The sequence below is a fragment of the Talpa occidentalis genome, unplaced genomic scaffold, assembly GCF_014898055.3.
Source record: "Talpa occidentalis isolate TD23 unplaced genomic scaffold, MPIMG_talOcc4v2.1 talOcc4.12, whole genome shotgun sequence".
In the NCBI taxonomy this organism is placed as follows: Eukaryota; Metazoa; Chordata; class Mammalia; order Eulipotyphla; family Talpidae; genus Talpa; species Talpa occidentalis.
Window position 1 is genome coordinate 5256396 of NW_023601212.1, and position 15350 is coordinate 5271745.

The following is a 15350-nucleotide window of genomic DNA, read 5'->3' on the forward strand; positions in this document are numbered from 1 at the left end:
CAACCCAAACCACACCTGGGTCTCTGGCTGGCTGGCCTGCCCCAGCCCTGAACCAGAGCTGCTGCCCTCCCCTTGGATGTTCTAGCTTGATCCGTGCCACATATGGGGGTGGGAGCACATCCCAATGGGATTTCAACCTTCACCCCCACACAAAACAGCTTACATCTGGGGTTCTCTCCCAAGGAGGGAACACAGACACAGGGACCAGCTCCACCTACCCTGCTAATCCCTTATTTATAAGTTGTTTGCCATGGGCTGCGTGAACTCAGAAACATGGTTCTCCTATTTGGCTATGCATCAAAATCAACATCCCCAAAAGAAAACACCCCAGGCTCCACCCCTGAATGACTGACTCAGGAGATTTGGCTGGAGGCCAGGAACTTGCCTGTAGATAAGCATCCCAGGTAATTCCGATGCAGGTGGTCCAAGACCTGTGCTGGGAAATGCTGTCCGACAGAATGGACACCTGGCTGATGAGAGCCACGATTCCAATGAAAGCCAGGGACCTCCTTCCTCAGAAAAATATTCACGTACACATGCATGCAAGAGTCTGTAAATAACTTCAGGCGATCAGTCAACAGATCCTCCCGAGAGCCATTCGTGGACACCCTGAGGATGGTGGACCCCAGTTTGAGACCACATGCTGTGGAGGTACATTTTCCTGAGAACAGGAAGGGACTCTGTCTCCCCAGTGTAAAGGAGCATGTGTCAGTGGGTGCTTAATAAATAATACAAATTATGAGAGTTGTAATTCTGACCTCGTGTCCATTCCTTTCATTGTCTACGTCTTCCCGGTCAACAGACCCATTACAGGCAAGTGGTGACAGTGGCTAGAATCAAGGGCCAGTCTCTGTCCTGGAGGCAGCAGCACAGAAGGGGTTCCGGAAGACAGAAGGTGGAGACCTTTGCTAACTGGAAGGAAAAATTAGGTAGGGGTCTTCCAGCTTTTTTTCTGTAGGTTTTTCCTCCACTTTGCTTTTCATCCTTTTGACTCCACACTTTTGTGTCTGCTTGACCCCTACATGGTCACCAGAGAAGTCCCGGAAAGTCTTTAAAGCCCCACACAGCATTGCCATGCTAGACCAGGAGCGAGGGCACTCGGGGCAGTCAGCCAGGCCTCTTTCTCTGGCCTGGAGACCCCCGGGTGTCTGCAAAATGCAACCGTCTTACTGGTACCCAAAAGCAGAAACAGCTGCTGTGCTGGGGCCAGGATTCCAGATTCCAGCACCCTGCAGACCAGTTAAAGGCGGTGTTGGGGCTGCATGGGCGCCAGGCAGAGGGTGTCTTCCACACTGCCCAGGCGGGAGGGTGGCATTCCAGCAGAGGGACCGAGGTCTTAAATGCGGGGGCTGACGTGAAACTCGGGCCGTGACCCTGGCCCATCGCCAACATCAGGGGTCACGGATGGATCCCCAGGACCCCGACAGCTGCCCCATCCTCCCCTGCCGCTCCTGCCTGTCCTTGGCTAACTGAACTTGCTGAAATGGAAAGGGCGCCCCACGGACGCCAATTATGGCGAGGAGGCAGCGACCAAGCATAACGGGGATCCTAACGAAGCGCTGTCCAAGGCGAGAGAGGTAGTTCTGCGAGAGCGTGGGCGCCAGAGGGCAGGAGGATACACGGCGCCGACGGACACCCGTGACCACGGGGGCGTTCAGAGGCGGAGGTGCGCGTGCGCAGCACACGCCACGCGCGCGACAGCGTCTCCCCCGCGTACGCAAGCGCACCTTCCCCGCCGCCAGGCCACAAAACTGTGCTGCGTGGAATTCCACGTTGTGCCTGGTGCGCCCGGGAGTTTGCGCGTGCGTATCACGCTGGGGCGAGATTTGGCCGTCAGCCGCGAGCGCTAGGTGGCGTCCTCCGGCTGGGACGCAGCACGCACGCGCAGTGGTTAGCAAGCAGGAAGGGCGGGTGCACGCCACGGGCATGCGCCGTGAGGGGCTCGACGGTGGCTCGCCGAGGTCATTCCGGCGCAGGCGCAGTGCGGTGTTTGTCTGCCGGACTGACGGGCGGCCGGGAGGTGCGCGGCGGCGGCGGCGGCGGGGAAGATGGCGGCGTCCTCCCTGGAGCAGAAGCTGTCCCGCCTGGAGGCGAAGCTGAAGCAGGAGAACCGCGAGGCTCGGCGGAGGATCGACCTCAACCTGGATATCAGCCCCCAGCGGCCCAGGCCTAGTAAGCGCGGCGGCGTGGGGGAGGGGGCGGCGGGGCGGGGCGCGCGCGCCGGAGGCCCCGCCCCCGGAGGCCCCGCCCCCGCATCCGGGCCTCGCGCCTCTCCCGTCCGTCCCCCCAGCTGTCGGTGTGCGGGGCGAGGGTCACCGTGACCCGGGGGGGTGTGGGCCCGGCTGGGGTTGCCCACGCCCGGGGCTTGGGAGCCTCGTTCCCCGGGGCTCAGCGAGGCCCCCCACCTGACGACGCGCCCCCTCCCCGCGGCCGCGGAGCCCTGGGGCCTGCCCCGAACCCCGCTCCCCACACACGCGACGGCGGCCGCAGCGGGGCCCCCCCGTCCGCACACAAGCCCTTGGCCGGACGATTCCGCTCTCGCCGCCTCAGCGACTGTCAGGCGGCCTCTTCTCGGGTCTCTGGGCGCGGGGACCTCTCGGGGTTAGCGGATGGGCCACTGGCTCACGCGCCGGCCGGGGACACCGCGGTCACTTGACCTTGTGCAATCCCACCGTCCCTTTGACCCGGTGATACGCCCACTCCTTCCACTGCTTTCTCCACACTCGACCTACATATGTCAGGTGCCCTCATGTACTTCTGATTAGTTCCACCGCGTCTTGGAGGCTGTGCCTAGCTCCTTCCGAAACACAAATCCAGCCCTCACACCCTCACCTCAAATAATCTCCCCTACCCCATACACCCACACCCACCCGTCCTGAGGACCCTGAGGCCAGTGTCTAGGACTCCCAGCATGCATATGCCTCCTTTCCGATCCCACCACCTCAGCGTGGACCTCCCTGGCATCTGGAGCCAAGAGCTGCTCCCCACACACCCACATCTGGCCAGGGATCACCACGGCCAGATCTAGTCCCTTGTTAAGGTCTCACAAACCCCCTCCCCAACCTCTCGACTGACTCGAGTGAGTATCTCTTGACTGAGTGGATTGTCGTTTACATTCTCTCTGAAATGATCCTCGTAGTTCATGTGGGTGCCTGTGGGTTCATCCTGACAAGGTGAAGACCTCCCACAACTGGGTACTACAGCCACTGCCTGCTCACCTAGCCTGGCCTTCACAGCCTACCCCAGTCCCACTCCCTCCCCCCCCCACGTAGGGTCCACTCTCCATGCCTCCCTCTTCTGACCTGGGTTGACATGCTTCCTCTCTGGGGGGCTAGGGAGGGGGGTCTCTTGAGGAACTAGAGAAAAACCCAGAGGCAGTGCTGGTGTTGGACACCAATTGGGGAAGAAACTGCCAGGACTGAGGGTTTTCGCCGGCATGAGCATGGATAAGACGTCCTGGATCCAGGGCCTGTGGCGTCCTGTGGGGTGGCTGTCTCCGATGCAGAGTGAGGCACAGCAAGGCCCAAGGCGGACAGGCCCCCGAGAAGCCCCCTCCAGGCATCTGTGTCTGTGTCAGCTCCATCCCATCCTCCCATCTCTCTCAGTTTCCACCCATCTCTGCAGTTTGGCACCTCCCCCTCCTCCTCGTTATGATTTGATTTCTTTTCTTTTGGACAAATCAGTTGTTTCTGTTGTGATTTATCGTGGTGTTGTTTTTTTTCTTCCTTCTCCCCATCCAGTTATTGTGATCACTCTAAGCCCTGCTCCTGCCCCGTCCCAACGAGCAGGTACCAGCCTTTTTATCATCGCCGCTTGGACAACTGCACCATTGACCTAACCGCTACCCTAGCCGCAGAATGCCATCCTCATGCTGTGTCTGCGTGTGTGCACGCACGTGCGCGCACATCTTCTCTCACTTTCTCTCCTTCCACACCATCAACTTCCAGCCCTGCCTGGGCTTTACCCTGTGTCCTCTCAACTGCTCCTCCTTCCTTTGGGGCTCAGGTCTGGCCTCCCCAGAGGGGGAATCGGACCCCCTTACTGGTTGGGAGTCCCGGCCAGCCCCACGGGTCCTGAGTGTGTGTGCGTGTGAGTAGGGGAAAATGGGGCCAGGGGATATTTCATTTTACCAATTCAGCCACCGTCTCGCTTCTCGGTGTGCTGTGCCTATCCCGGTGCCGGGGACACAGCAGTGAACACATCAGCCTGTTCTCGTTCCTGGTGTGGCTGCTGCACCACAGGGGGATGCCTGTGAACACTGAGGGCAAGTTGGGGGCCTTGATGCCTGGAGGGAAGACAGGGTAGAGCAGGGTTAAGGGTTTTAAGGGGGACTGGGGGAACTGGAGAAGGAAGCAGGACCTTTGAGCAAGGTCCTGTGGGAGGTGGGGGCAGTCGGGGAAATAGCCTTCTACCTGGTGCTCTCCCCAGGCCTGAGTGCAGCAGGTCCGAGAGCAGGGATGTCAGGGATATGCCTTCAGGTGGGAGGGGGCGAGGGAGAGACATTGGGGTGGGGGCTTGGCCTTGTTGATCCTTGTGTGCACATGGGACTAGGCTGGGGGGTGTAAGAATGGAGGGGACCTGGCTCTTTTGGTACTCTCGCGTATCGCCTGCTTGTGTGTGTGTGTGTGTGTGTACGTGCACGTGCACATTGGGCTGACAGCCTGGTACACCCGTGGCTCCTGTTAACCGTGTCCTCTTTTGTATGTTCTTTCTCTCTCTCTGTCTTTTGCTCACTCTGCTATCCTGACCTGCTGTGTCGCCCATCACCACCTCTGTGACCTCTGTCCTCAGGACCTGTATCTCCCCACAACCTTAGCACTGACTCTCTCTCCTCCACCCCATTCCCCACCTTGCTTCAGTTTGTGGAGCCAACTGGAAGCATCTGTCCCCTGTCACCTTTCTGCAGGCTGGGGGCAGCTCTCAGAAGCCCGAAGGATGGTGCACGGGAGGGGCCGAGGGGCACAGAGACGCATAGCGAGGGTAGGGCTGTGCTCCTTGCCCCAGAGCACTGCCAGTACAGGACAGGAAAGGGGCCCAGAAACCTCCCAAGGGACAAGAACCTGGCAGTGTCCAGAGAGGCAAGGACACTGGCAGGTAGTGCAAGGTGGGGAGCAAAGGGGCTGCTCGGGAACCTCACAGGCTGTTAAGCCAGAGAGGGAGGGATTAGGATTCTGACCAGAGCAGAGCAGAGGTCCGGGGCTTACGAAGTGGGGCTTGGAGCAGCAGAGAGGGTGCTTAGGAGACGAGGTCTCCAGGTCTGTGGAAGGTTCTGGGCCCAGCCATGTCCCCTGGATCACCAGGGCTCTTCCTTTGCTACTGACCTAGCAGGACAGCCCCCTGCTAGTGCCTGGGTGGTACAGCTGACCCTCCCCTGCCCCTGCTCTGGCTGCAGTCAAGATTCTTGGCTGACAGGGCAAAAAAGTGCCCGGCTGCTAACCCCCCAGGCACATGTGTCTCTGCCCTTGGTGACCAGGGGGCCGCGGGGCCGGGGGAGGGGTGACGGACCACGGCAGGATTAGGGAGTGGGGCTTGTCAGCGAGCGGTGTGGGGAATGGTCGCCCCCAGGCCTCCTGGCTCATTTGCCTCGGACCCTGGGGATTGGGGGTTCACTGCAAGATTGTCTGTTTCTCCAGGAACCACACTGGCCTGCACTTCCCTGCCCATTGCCCGCCCCACCCTCCAGGCTCCTGGTCCTCATGGGCCCTGCTCTCTTCTCCTGGGCACACGCCTAGCCTCGCTCTGCAGTGTCTCCTCCGGGTGGCAGGGCTCCAAATCTTGGCTCCCATTTCTGTTTCCTGCCCTCCTGTCCCCTAATACCGCCTGCCCGTCCTGGGGTGTTTGCTGCCTGCCCGCTGCCTGCCTGCCTGCCTGTAGCATGCCCAAGCTGTCCGCATGCAGGCTGCTGGAAAGAACCAAACCCCGCCATCTCCAGTCCCGTCAGCCCCTGGTGTGGCAGTGCTGCCCGAATCCCCTTACCCAAAAGACACAGGCCCAGCCTGCGGCCCTGCTCCTGTCCCTGCTGGCCCAGCTCTGCGGGTCAGGCTGGGAGGCTCAAAGGTCCGCCTGTTGGCTAAAGGTGGCCTTCCCTCACCCTGGGTCTGAATGCGGGGCTAGGCAGCCAGAAGGCTGGGCCCCTCATCCACCAGGCCCCCAGGGTGGTCTGGCTCACTCTTACTAGGCAGCCAGGTCCAGTGCTGCCAGCAGGGCCAGAGCCCAGGCTTGGGGGGCATTCCCTCGCCATGTGGCCAGATGAACACCTGACCGGGGCTGGCTTCCGGGGCAGCGGAGGGAAGGCAAGGGAGATGCCAGGAGGGCCTTCTGGCTAAGGGGTACCATCAGCTCCCAGCGCCTGGGCCTCTTCTCAGTCAGCATAGTCTTGGGGATGAACCCTCAGCCTCTGGAAGAGACCCTCCCCCGGCCAGCCCACTCGATCTCCTTCCAGGTCAGGTGGGTGGGAGAAGGCACCTTAAGAGTTGTACAGGGGTAGGGGAGAGATCCTAGTTCCTGTAGCCCTGGGGGTGGGGTGAGAGCTATACCAGCCTACCTGAGGGATTCCACAAGAGGGAGGATGTGGGTCCCGAGTCCCCAGAGTGTCAGCCCTAGAGCTGGGACCAGCTGGGTGCTAACCCCCTTCCCACCCCTGGTTCTCACCCCCCTAGCCCTGCAGCTCCCGCTGGCCAATGATGGGGGTAGCCGCTCACCGTCCTCAGAGAGCTCCCCGCAGCACCCCACACCCCCCGCCCGGCCCCGCAACATGCTGGGGCTTCCATCCACCTTGTTCACACCCCGCAGCATGGAGAGGTGAGCTGTTACAGTGGGCCAGTTGGCCAGCAGGGGTTGGGCATCAGCCTGGGCGCTGAGTCAGGGGCCCTCAGGGAGGAGGGGGGCTCCATCTGTGGGAACCCCCGTGTGTTGGCAACTGGGGAGGTGGCATCAGGGTGGTCAGCACCCCTCTCCACCAGCACCCGCTCCCTGTCCCTCCAGCATTGAGATTGACCAGAAACTGCAGGAGATCATGAAGCAGACGGGCTACCTGACCATCGGGGGCCAGGTACTACCTTCCCTTAACGCCGGGAGCGGGTGGTGAGCCGCTCTCACAGTAGGGCCCAAGGGGGTGTGGGGGGCCAGAGACCTTGCCGGCCCTGCAGCCCTGGCTCTCCTCACCAGCGCTATCAGGCAGAAATCAACGACCTGGAGAACCTGGGGGAGATGGGCAGTGGCACCTGTGGCCAGGTGTGGAAGATGCGTTTCCGGAAGACGGGGCACGTCATTGCTGTTAAGGTCAGCCCCCGCCCCGCCTGGGTGTGTCCCTCTCCCCTCTCCCCTCGCTGGGGCTAAGGTTCCGCCTGACCACCCTGTGCAGCAAATGCGGCGCTCGGGCAACAAGGAGGAGAACAAGCGGATCCTCATGGACCTGGACGTGGTGCTGAAGAGCCACGACTGCCCCTACATCGTGCAGTGCTTCGGGACCTTCATCACCAACGTGAGTGCCCTGCTGCCCTCCCGTGGCCACCCCGGAGCCCCTCCTCCCAGTCAGAGCAGCCCGTGCCCCAGGCCCCTCTCCCCTGGGACGAAAGCCCCATGCCCCCGCCTGCCGCCCACAGACAGACGTGTTCATCGCCATGGAGCTCATGGGCACGTGCGCTGAGAAGCTCAAGAAGCGGATGCAGGGCCCCATCCCTGAGCGCATCCTGGGCAAGATGACGGTGGCGGTGAGCCGTGGGCAGAGGCGCTGCCGGGTGGGGGGCCCCCAGCTCCATTCCCCGTCACACGGCCCCCTGTCCGTGCGCAGATCGTGAAGGCGCTCTACTACCTGAAGGAGAAGCACGGCGTGATCCACCGCGACGTCAAGCCCTCCAACATCCTGCTGGACGAGCGGGGCCAGATCAAGCTCTGCGACTTTGGCATCAGCGGCCGCCTCGTTGACTCCAAGGCCAAAACCCGGAGTGCCGGCTGTGCCGCCTACATGGCGGTGAGCGCGGGCCCTGGCCGGCGGGCTCCTGGGTGGCACAGCTGCCTTGGCCACAGCTACATCCTCCCTTTCTCCCACCGCAGCCCGAGCGCATCGACCCCCCAGACCCCACTAAACCTGACTACGACATCCGGGCCGACGTGTGGAGCCTGGGCATCTCATTGGTGAGTTGGGGCTCCTCTTCCCAAGGACTGGGGTGACTCCTCAGTGGAGAGGGGGAGGGAGCAAGAGAGGGCACTAACCATCCACGGCGTCCACGCGTCCGTGTGTCCCCAGGTGGAGCTGGCGACAGGACAGTTTCCCTACAAGAACTGCAAGACGGACTTTGAGGTCCTCACCAAAGTCCTGCAGGAAGAGCCCCCACTCCTTCCCGGTCACATGGACTTCTCAGGGGACTTCCAGTCCTTTGTCAAAGACTGGTGAGGAGCCCTGCGCCGGCCCTCTGCTCTGGGCAGCGGGGTGTGGCCCGGTGCCTCTGTCCTCCGCAGTTGGGGGGAGCGAGAGGGCAATGGGAAGGGGTGGGCGCAGCTGCGGGAAGAAGGGGGGTGCAGTGGAGGTGCAGGCGGGAGGCGGACCCTTACTCTGGGAGCCCTGAGTCGGGTTTGGACCCAGCCTGAGAGGAGAGCTGGCCCCGAGGGCTTGGCGGCGTGGCTCCGCGGCTTCGCCATGCGGCTGTGACCAGCAGGTGCCCCAGGGCGCTAAGTGTCCCGCACTGACCGGCAGGGTCGCACGTGCCACGTGTTCCCATGCTATCTCCCTCGGGCCCCCCACCCATCTTTCCCGTGGTAGCCTCAGCCATTCGGCCCCCATCGCAGACCGAATGCTGTGTGCAGACACCTGGTTCTGAGCCGATGAGCCAGGCCTCCTGCACCCCGCCCGGAGACTTCTGGGCTGCACGGCCGGGCGGGTCCCAGCTGTCCCCGCAGGCATCGGGGACACGGCGGCTCCTGCCTGCAGACCTTGCGACGTGGCTCGGGAGGGTGGCGAGCACCAGCTGCTCCCGCAGGCGCTCACTTCTCTCTCCGCCTCCTCCTCCTCTCCAGCCTTACTAAAGATCACAGGAAGAGACCAAAGTATAATAAGCTACTTGTGAGTACCGGCCCCTTCCCCTCCCTCCCTGCTTCCCGGCCCGCGGAACACCTGTCGCTGAGCCGGAGGCCGGCAGGGAAGGTGTCCTCACCCTGAGCCCCACCCCTCGGGCCCCGCAGGAACACAGCTTCATCAAGCACTACGAGACTCTGGAGGTGGACGTGGCGTCCTGGTTCAAGGACATCATGGCGAAGACTGAGTCGCCGCGGACTAGTGGAGTCCTGAGCCAGCACCACCTGCCCTTCTTCAGGTAGCTGTGCGGTGGCGGCCAGCCCCGCCGGGGCCAGGGGTGTGGCCACAGGCCCTCCCTTCCCCACTCGGCCACCCAGCTGCCCGCAGGGGAGACCTGGGACCTGGACGGCCCCCGAGGGCTGAGGACAGAAAGTAGGGGCGCCGACCCACCCCCGACTCCCTGCCCATCAGCCGTGGACAGATGGGCCTACCAGACCCCAGCCCTCCCTGTCCCGGGTCAGCGGCCCTGCGCATCCCCTGACAGACACTGTGAATGGAAGACAGCAGGCCGCGAGCAGACTGGCTATTTATTCAGTGTAACCTCTGGGCTGGGGCAGCCCCAGGGGCCGGGAGCCACCAGTCCTGCTCCCACCAAGTGCTGTCCGCTCCACCTTACCCCACGCACGCTCCGTGTCGCCGCCTCCCCGTCACCTCCCTCTCTACCTCTCTGGCTCTCCCTGTCTCCCTCCCTACCTCTGCCTCTCTGGCCCCTGGCTCTGCCACCCCAGGCAGGACTCCTGCCTTTGGGCTTAGGTCCCCGGGGAGTGAGCCAGTGGGTTGGCGACATCGGCCCAAGAAGGCGGACTGGGCATGGTGGCTGCAGCCGACCGGGCAGGTCTCTCTCGCTTGCGCGCTCTTTGATCTCAGGGGGTCCTTTTTGGAGTTTATTGTATTTTATTGTACTTGGTGGGGTATTTGGGGGTGGGGGGGCGACGAGCTTGTTCTCATGGTATTTGTCGGTACCTTCAGAAACTTTTACCAAAGTCATGTTTAGCTGCTTTTGGTGGGGCCCCCAACTGCCTGTGGGCGCCGGGGGCCTGGGCCACGGAGCCTCGGCAGCCCTTGCCTGGGAGAGACATGTCCCAAAGGTGGGCTCTAGGGGGGCTCCACCTCCCTTGGGACTGGAGACTGGCCACAGCTTGGCGGGTGAGTTGAGGACCTCAGGGGACGCAGAGGGAGCCCAGGGGCCATGGCCACACAGGATGGCCTTCAGGGAAGCTGGGTCGGGGTGCGGTGGAGAGCACCAGATGCTGTGTAGCAGGGAGGCATTAAGGGCGTTGATGACTTGGGGGGCTGTGAGGCCAGGGAGAGGATCCTCAGAGGCGGGATCGAGGGGCAGGAGTGGATGTGTGGGTTGGAGGACGTGTGGCAGGGATAGAGGTGGGACAGGCCAAGGGCTGGGCATATGCTAACAGCCATGCTTGCATAGGGCCCCTGAGCGCCCCTGGACTCCCCCAGAGCTGGCCAGTCCCCAGCCTGCCTGGAGTCCTAGGCTGAGGTGCCTGCAGCCCTCTGAGGCCGCCAGAGCAGTGGGGGTTGTGTTTCCTTTTTGTTGGTGATGCATGCAACTTAAGTGGACGACAAAACGAAACAAAAAAAAAACAAAAATAAGAAAACCCCATAAAAACCAACCAACACCAAAGGTTAGGAACCTCGCTGGATGTAGCTGAAGCAGTCTGTACGTAGGCACACTCTCCTCAATCACATTGACTATTATATTCACAAATGCCGCATGTTTAAAACGTACTAGAAGTCATTTTCTCTCTGCTCCCCCTCCGCCCTCTCCTCCACCACCCCCCCAACAGGGGTGGAGATGCCACCTTCTCTTGCCCTGAGTCCCCTTTGTGAGGGGATGTGAGCCCGGTGGGAGACCAACAGGCCTGGCCCCCACCCTCCCTCTGTGGGCGTAGCCGCGGGGCTTTTGCAGGTGGCTGGAAGTTGCTTGGCTGGGCCCAGGACGGGTACAGACCCGAGGCTGGGCTGCCCAGTTTGTTTTTATTTAACTTTGTTTCTTATCTTTGTGAGTGTGGGTCCACCTGCCTCTCCCGTGTCCCCCCTCTGTTACCTGTCACCAGCCATCCCTCCACCAGGCAGAGGGCGGTCTGGGCAGGGGCCTGGGGCAGCCCGCTGGCCCTTGATCTTCTCAGGCTGCCAGTATTGCCCCACCCCCACCCCAGTCCCTTTTTAAAACAAAATACCCTCCTTTGTAAATCCTTAGACTCTTGAGAATAAAACCCCTCCCTTTTCTTCCACTGAGTCTGTGGTGTGTCATCAGCCTGGTAGAGAGAGGGGAAGGGCCCATGAACCCTCAACGTGGTGGAATGAGGGATTTGGGGGTGCGGTGCCATTTTGGTAACTGACTGCATAAAGGGGGGGCAGGCAGGATTGGGGCTGGTGTTTGTTGTGACTGGCCTCATATCAAATGGCTGGTGTGCAGGAAATTCTCCCCAATAACCACAGCTAGGGCTGGACAGCAGCCCTTAATCCCTGCAGGCCTTGGGTGCTGCCTCTGATGTGGGGCCTCCGCCCCCGCTCCGTGCTTCCCTGGTGACTGCCCAGCCAAGGACAGGGTCACCTGCCCACCTGTTGCATCTGGGTGCTGCCCTGCTGGCACCTGTGTTGCTGGCCCCCACACACTTCAGCCGGTATGCTGGGTGCCACGCTTCTGATGCTGGCCTTGCTCCTGGGGACCTCCGCCTCGCCCAGTGGGCCACCTGGTACGTAGGGGCTGGGGACCCAGTCCATCACTGCCATCCTGTTGCTCTTCCCTAGCTCAGCCTTTCACCCAGCCTGCCTGAGGGGACAGTTGGGTGGGAAGTGGGGGCTGCCCCTGACCCCTTTCTAGGTTGTCTTGGATCCCCAGCTTCTCCAAAGACCCCAGCAGCCATGGCGAGGGCAAGGGCTGCGGAGGGAGCAATGTGCAAGCGCTGCCAGGAGATGCCACGCAGGAGCCCCTGCGCACCTTTTGGCAAGGACCCCAGCCTGGTGTCTCCTGAAAGCCCACACCTGCATGTCTGTGTGCACCACCTTGGGGCTCCCTGTACTGTCACTGCCCGCAGCCTGCAAGTGAGGCGGGATCTCCACAAACCTGGCGTGCCCTAGATTTGTGTTACCTCGGGGGTTGGGCTGGGGGGAGAGTAACAGCCCGTTGACAGCATGCTCTGCTCGCTCCCCACCACCCCCTGAGAAGGCAAGGTGGTGCCTGAGGCCTGCGCTCAGGCTGTAGAGCGTGCTGAAGGACAGAACCCTTAGACCTCACCCCACCCGCGCCTCTACCACCAGGCCCTCCTCAAGGCCTCCCCCATCCCGGGAATTTCAGCCGCAGCTGGTGGCGAAATCAAGGCACCTGCTCAGGGGCGCACAGCTTTGTTCTGGGCTGGGATGCCCTGGGATTTCCTGGGGGCACATCACGGCTGCTGTTTTGCCAGCGGTGACCTAGACCCAAGCCAAGCCCCGACACAGCGTCACGTTCATAAAGGGGCCGCGCGGCTAGGAGCGCGGGGCATCTGCCCGCGGGCCCAAGGGGCAGCGCGTCCTCCCCTTGCGCCACCCTTTCTCTCCGCCCTGCCCCCAGTATCCGCCTTCCCGGTGGCGCCGGGGCCCTGGCTGCGCAGACCCCTTTTCAGTCTGGAGCTGTCGGACGCGGAGGACGCCTTCCCGCGCCGCGCGGGGCCGCTCGAGGTGCCCGCGGACAGCCGCGTGTTCGTGCAGGTGCTGACGCGGGCTCGCCGCGGGCGGGCGGGCGTGGTGAGGGCCGGAGAGCCTGACTGCGACCCACCCCCAGGCGGCCCTGGCCCGACCCTCCCCGCGCTGGGGCCTGGCCCTGCACCGATGCTCAGTGACACCGTCCTCGCGCCCGGCCCCGGGGCCGGCCTTGGCGTTGCTGCGCGAGGGCTGCCCCGCCGACCCTGCGGTCACCTTCCCGCCGCCGCCGCCGCGCCCGGGCGCTGCCCGCCCCGCGCGCTTCAGCTTCCGCCTGCGCCCGGTGTTCAACGCCTCGGTGCAGTTCCTGCACTGCCAGATGAGCCGCTGCCGCCGCCTCCGGGGAGCCCGCCCGGCGCCCGCGCCTCTGGCGCCGTCTCCGTCGCCCTCGCCGGTGCGCCCGCTGCCAGCGCAAGGCCTGGGGCCTCCTCCGGGGCGGGCACGAGCGCCGCGGGCACCTGAGGGAGGGGCCGGGAGCTTGGGGGCCTGGGGGGTGGGGAGTTTTGGAACCTGGGGCAGGGGCTCCGCAGCGCACGGGGAGCGGGCGCCGGGTTCCGCCGGGGCCGGCGCGGGTGGGTGTTCTTCCGCCGGCCCTGAGGTCCCTGCGGCCCGGGAGGCAGGTGCTCATGAAGCCCCGCATCTTGGGGCACTGGGTGTGGCCGGTTAGCGCAGCTGAGCGTCCTCCCATGGTGCCCGTGGGCGGGGGCTTGGCTGCTGACGTGTCTTAGGGCTTGGGCTCAGGGACCCCCAGGGGTCGGGTGTTCAGGGGTCTGATAACGAGGCTCCTGGTTGCAGCTCTTGGGTCTACACCGGGAACCTCCGACCGACGTCGTGACTCTCCCCTCCCCCACCCCCAGTGCCTCCCGCAGGACGAGGCGTGCGCGGGCTCGCGCGGGGGCAGCGGCGAGGGCCTGGGTGCGGACAGCCCGCACCTGCACACGCTGACGCAGCCCATCGTGGTCACCGTGCCGCGGCCGCCCCCCAGTGAGCCGCAGTCCTCTTTCGCGAGGGTTCCCTGGGGCCTGGGAGGTGGGCTCGCGGTGACTCTGGGGCCCGGATCAGTCTCAGCGTTTTTCTCCCACAGGGCCACCCAAGGGTGTCCCCGGCAAAGTCGTGCGACCGGAGCCACCTGCTCTGGCCCCGGCGGCCCTGGAGCCGGCGCCGGTGGTGGCGCTCGTGTTGGCTGCTTTCGTGCTGGGCGCAGCGCTGGCTGCCGGGCTCGGCCTTGTCTGCGCGCATTCAGGTACCAACCGCCGGGACGTCCGTCGGGCGCTCGGCCTCGTCCCACGGGTCCGGACCCGAGTTCACGCGACCTCAGCCGACACCCCTAGACCGGCCGCTGCTCTGCCTGCGGCAACCCCCAGGGGGCACTCTTGCAAGGGGCCCCGCGCGCTGCAACCCCTACTGCTTCGCAGCCTGCCTCTTCCTTCCAGGGTCCCCGCCCCCCGGCCTGCCCCCAAGAGCACCGCCCAGTGGCCCCCAGCCCAGGAGGCACCAGTGAGACAGGTAGTGGGGTGTGTGTGTGTGTGTGTGTGTGTAGGAGTGTAATGTGCGCTGGTAGGAACACTGTAAGAAGGAGGTGCTGATAATGGCTCTTGACAGTGCCTTCTGTGCCAGGTAATGTTTTAAATGTCATATCCCTAGTAACTAATTTAACCTAAAGACAACTTTCAGGTTAGTGTTATAATCCCCGTTTTAGAGATGAGAAAAATGAGGCATTCTCTGAAGTTAAGCAACTTGTCAATGTGGTGGCGCTGGGATTGGAAGCAGCGGGTCACCTGTGGCCGACTGTGCTCTGTGTCCCAAGAGTGGCCCTCAAATCTCTGACAGCCTCTAAGCGAGAACATGGGAGTCAGACCCTTACCCGACACACATACTGACGGAGGAGGCCTATGATGGACTGGGGGGGGGGTCTGCCTAATATCCTCTCCTTTGCTCAACTGGGGTGCCCCTTCCCAGGTGTGATGTGCCCCCAGGAGGGTCTGGAGACAAATCAGCCACGGTCATGGGCCAGGCCTGTCAGTACTGGACCGGCCGCATCGCACTTCGGATCTGATGGTACCACAGTTCCTGTGCCCTGCCCTCTGCCCCCATGCTCCTACCTGGGCTCAAAATAAACCTCTGGTCTGACCTGCTTAGTTCTGAAGTCCATGTAGGATGGCGGTGCTGGACCAGGGGACCGGAAATGGAGGCCTGGGACTGGAGGGATTCAGGCGCAGGGCTTGGGGAGGGGGTTCACACGCCATACACGCATGTGCGGGTAGCGCCAGGGGAGACCAAAGAAAGGGTGCTGGAAAGGAGAGGAGCCACGAGTATCAGACTGGAACAGGCTTTATTTGACGAATGCCTGTGAGGGGCGATTCTCGGTGGCTGCAGAGTGAGAATCGCGACTCAAAATGGGAAGAGCAGGGCTTTATAGGGTTAGCCTTTGGCAGGAATATTTTTGGCGCGGGAGGGCGGAGGGGTGCGGGGTCTCTCCTGCCGGGAGGGTCTGCTGGCGTTACTTACCCTGGGCCAGTTCTGCTGGCATCGTTTACGGTTGCCAGCTTTACCTCTGATTCTGCTCATCTCGGGT

The 15350-nt window shown here is 63.0% G+C and overlaps 2 protein-coding genes across 4 annotated transcripts; both read left to right on the top strand.

Moving 5' to 3' along the window:
- Positions 1-1987: 1987 nt before the first annotated feature.
- MAP2K7 (mitogen-activated protein kinase kinase 7) lies at positions 1988-11346 on the top strand. Of its 3 annotated transcripts, XM_037504831.2 has the most exons (12): positions 1993-2172; positions 3741-3788; positions 6660-6801; positions 6985-7051; positions 7168-7281; positions 7364-7483; positions 7605-7712; positions 7793-7972; positions 8056-8136; positions 8249-8391; positions 9016-9061; positions 9181-11343. In XM_037504831.2, exons 1-12 carry the CDS (start codon positions 2049-2051, stop codon positions 9313-9315), a joined length of 1308 nt encoding a protein of 435 aa, XP_037360728.1. In that variant the 5' UTR covers positions 1993-2048; the 3' UTR covers positions 9316-11343. The 3 variants fall into 3 exon arrangements, with proteins under 3 accessions (XP_037360729.1, XP_037360728.1, XP_037360727.1); XM_037504832.2 differs by lacking the exon at positions 3741-3788 and having other exon boundaries at positions 1988-2172; positions 9181-11342; XM_037504830.2 differs by lacking the exon at positions 1993-2172 and having other exon boundaries at positions 2528-3788; positions 9181-11346.
- Positions 11347-11708: 362 nt separating this feature from the next.
- Positions 11709-14772, top strand: TGFBR3L (transforming growth factor beta receptor 3 like). The gene is made up of 7 exons (XM_037504833.2): positions 11709-11790; positions 12648-12784; positions 12858-13169; positions 13633-13759; positions 13860-14018; positions 14209-14281; positions 14735-14772. The coding sequence occupies exons 1-6, from the start codon at positions 11721-11723 to the stop codon at positions 14274-14276; spliced, it is 873 nt and encodes a 290-aa protein (XP_037360730.1). The 5' UTR covers positions 11709-11720; the 3' UTR covers positions 14277-14281; positions 14735-14772.
- Positions 14773-15350: the final 578 nt, after the last annotated feature.

Excerpts from the sequence above, each read along its gene's own strand:
- MAP2K7 (XM_037504830.2), top strand. The coding sequence starts at position 3,437 with ATGAGCATGGATAAGACGTCCTGGATCCAGGGCCTGTGGCGTCCTGTG. Across the intron at positions 6,802-6,984 it reads ACACCCCGCAGCATGGAGAG|CATTGAGATTGACCAGAAAC; the intron begins GTGAGCTGTTAC and ends CTGTCCCTCCAG. Across the intron at positions 8,137-8,248 it reads GGAGCCTGGGCATCTCATTG|GTGGAGCTGGCGACAGGACA; the intron begins GTGAGTTGGGGC and ends GTGTGTCCCCAG.
- TGFBR3L (XM_037504833.2), top strand. The coding sequence starts at position 11,721 with ATGCTGGGTGCCACGCTTCTGATGCTGGCCTTGCTCCTGGGGACCTCC. Across the intron at positions 13,170-13,632 it reads CGTCTCCGTCGCCCTCGCCG|TGCCTCCCGCAGGACGAGGC; the intron begins GTGCGCCCGCTG and ends CCCCACCCCCAG. Across the intron at positions 14,019-14,208 it reads CCTTGTCTGCGCGCATTCAG|GGTCCCCGCCCCCCGGCCTG; the intron begins GTACCAACCGCC and ends TCTTCCTTCCAG.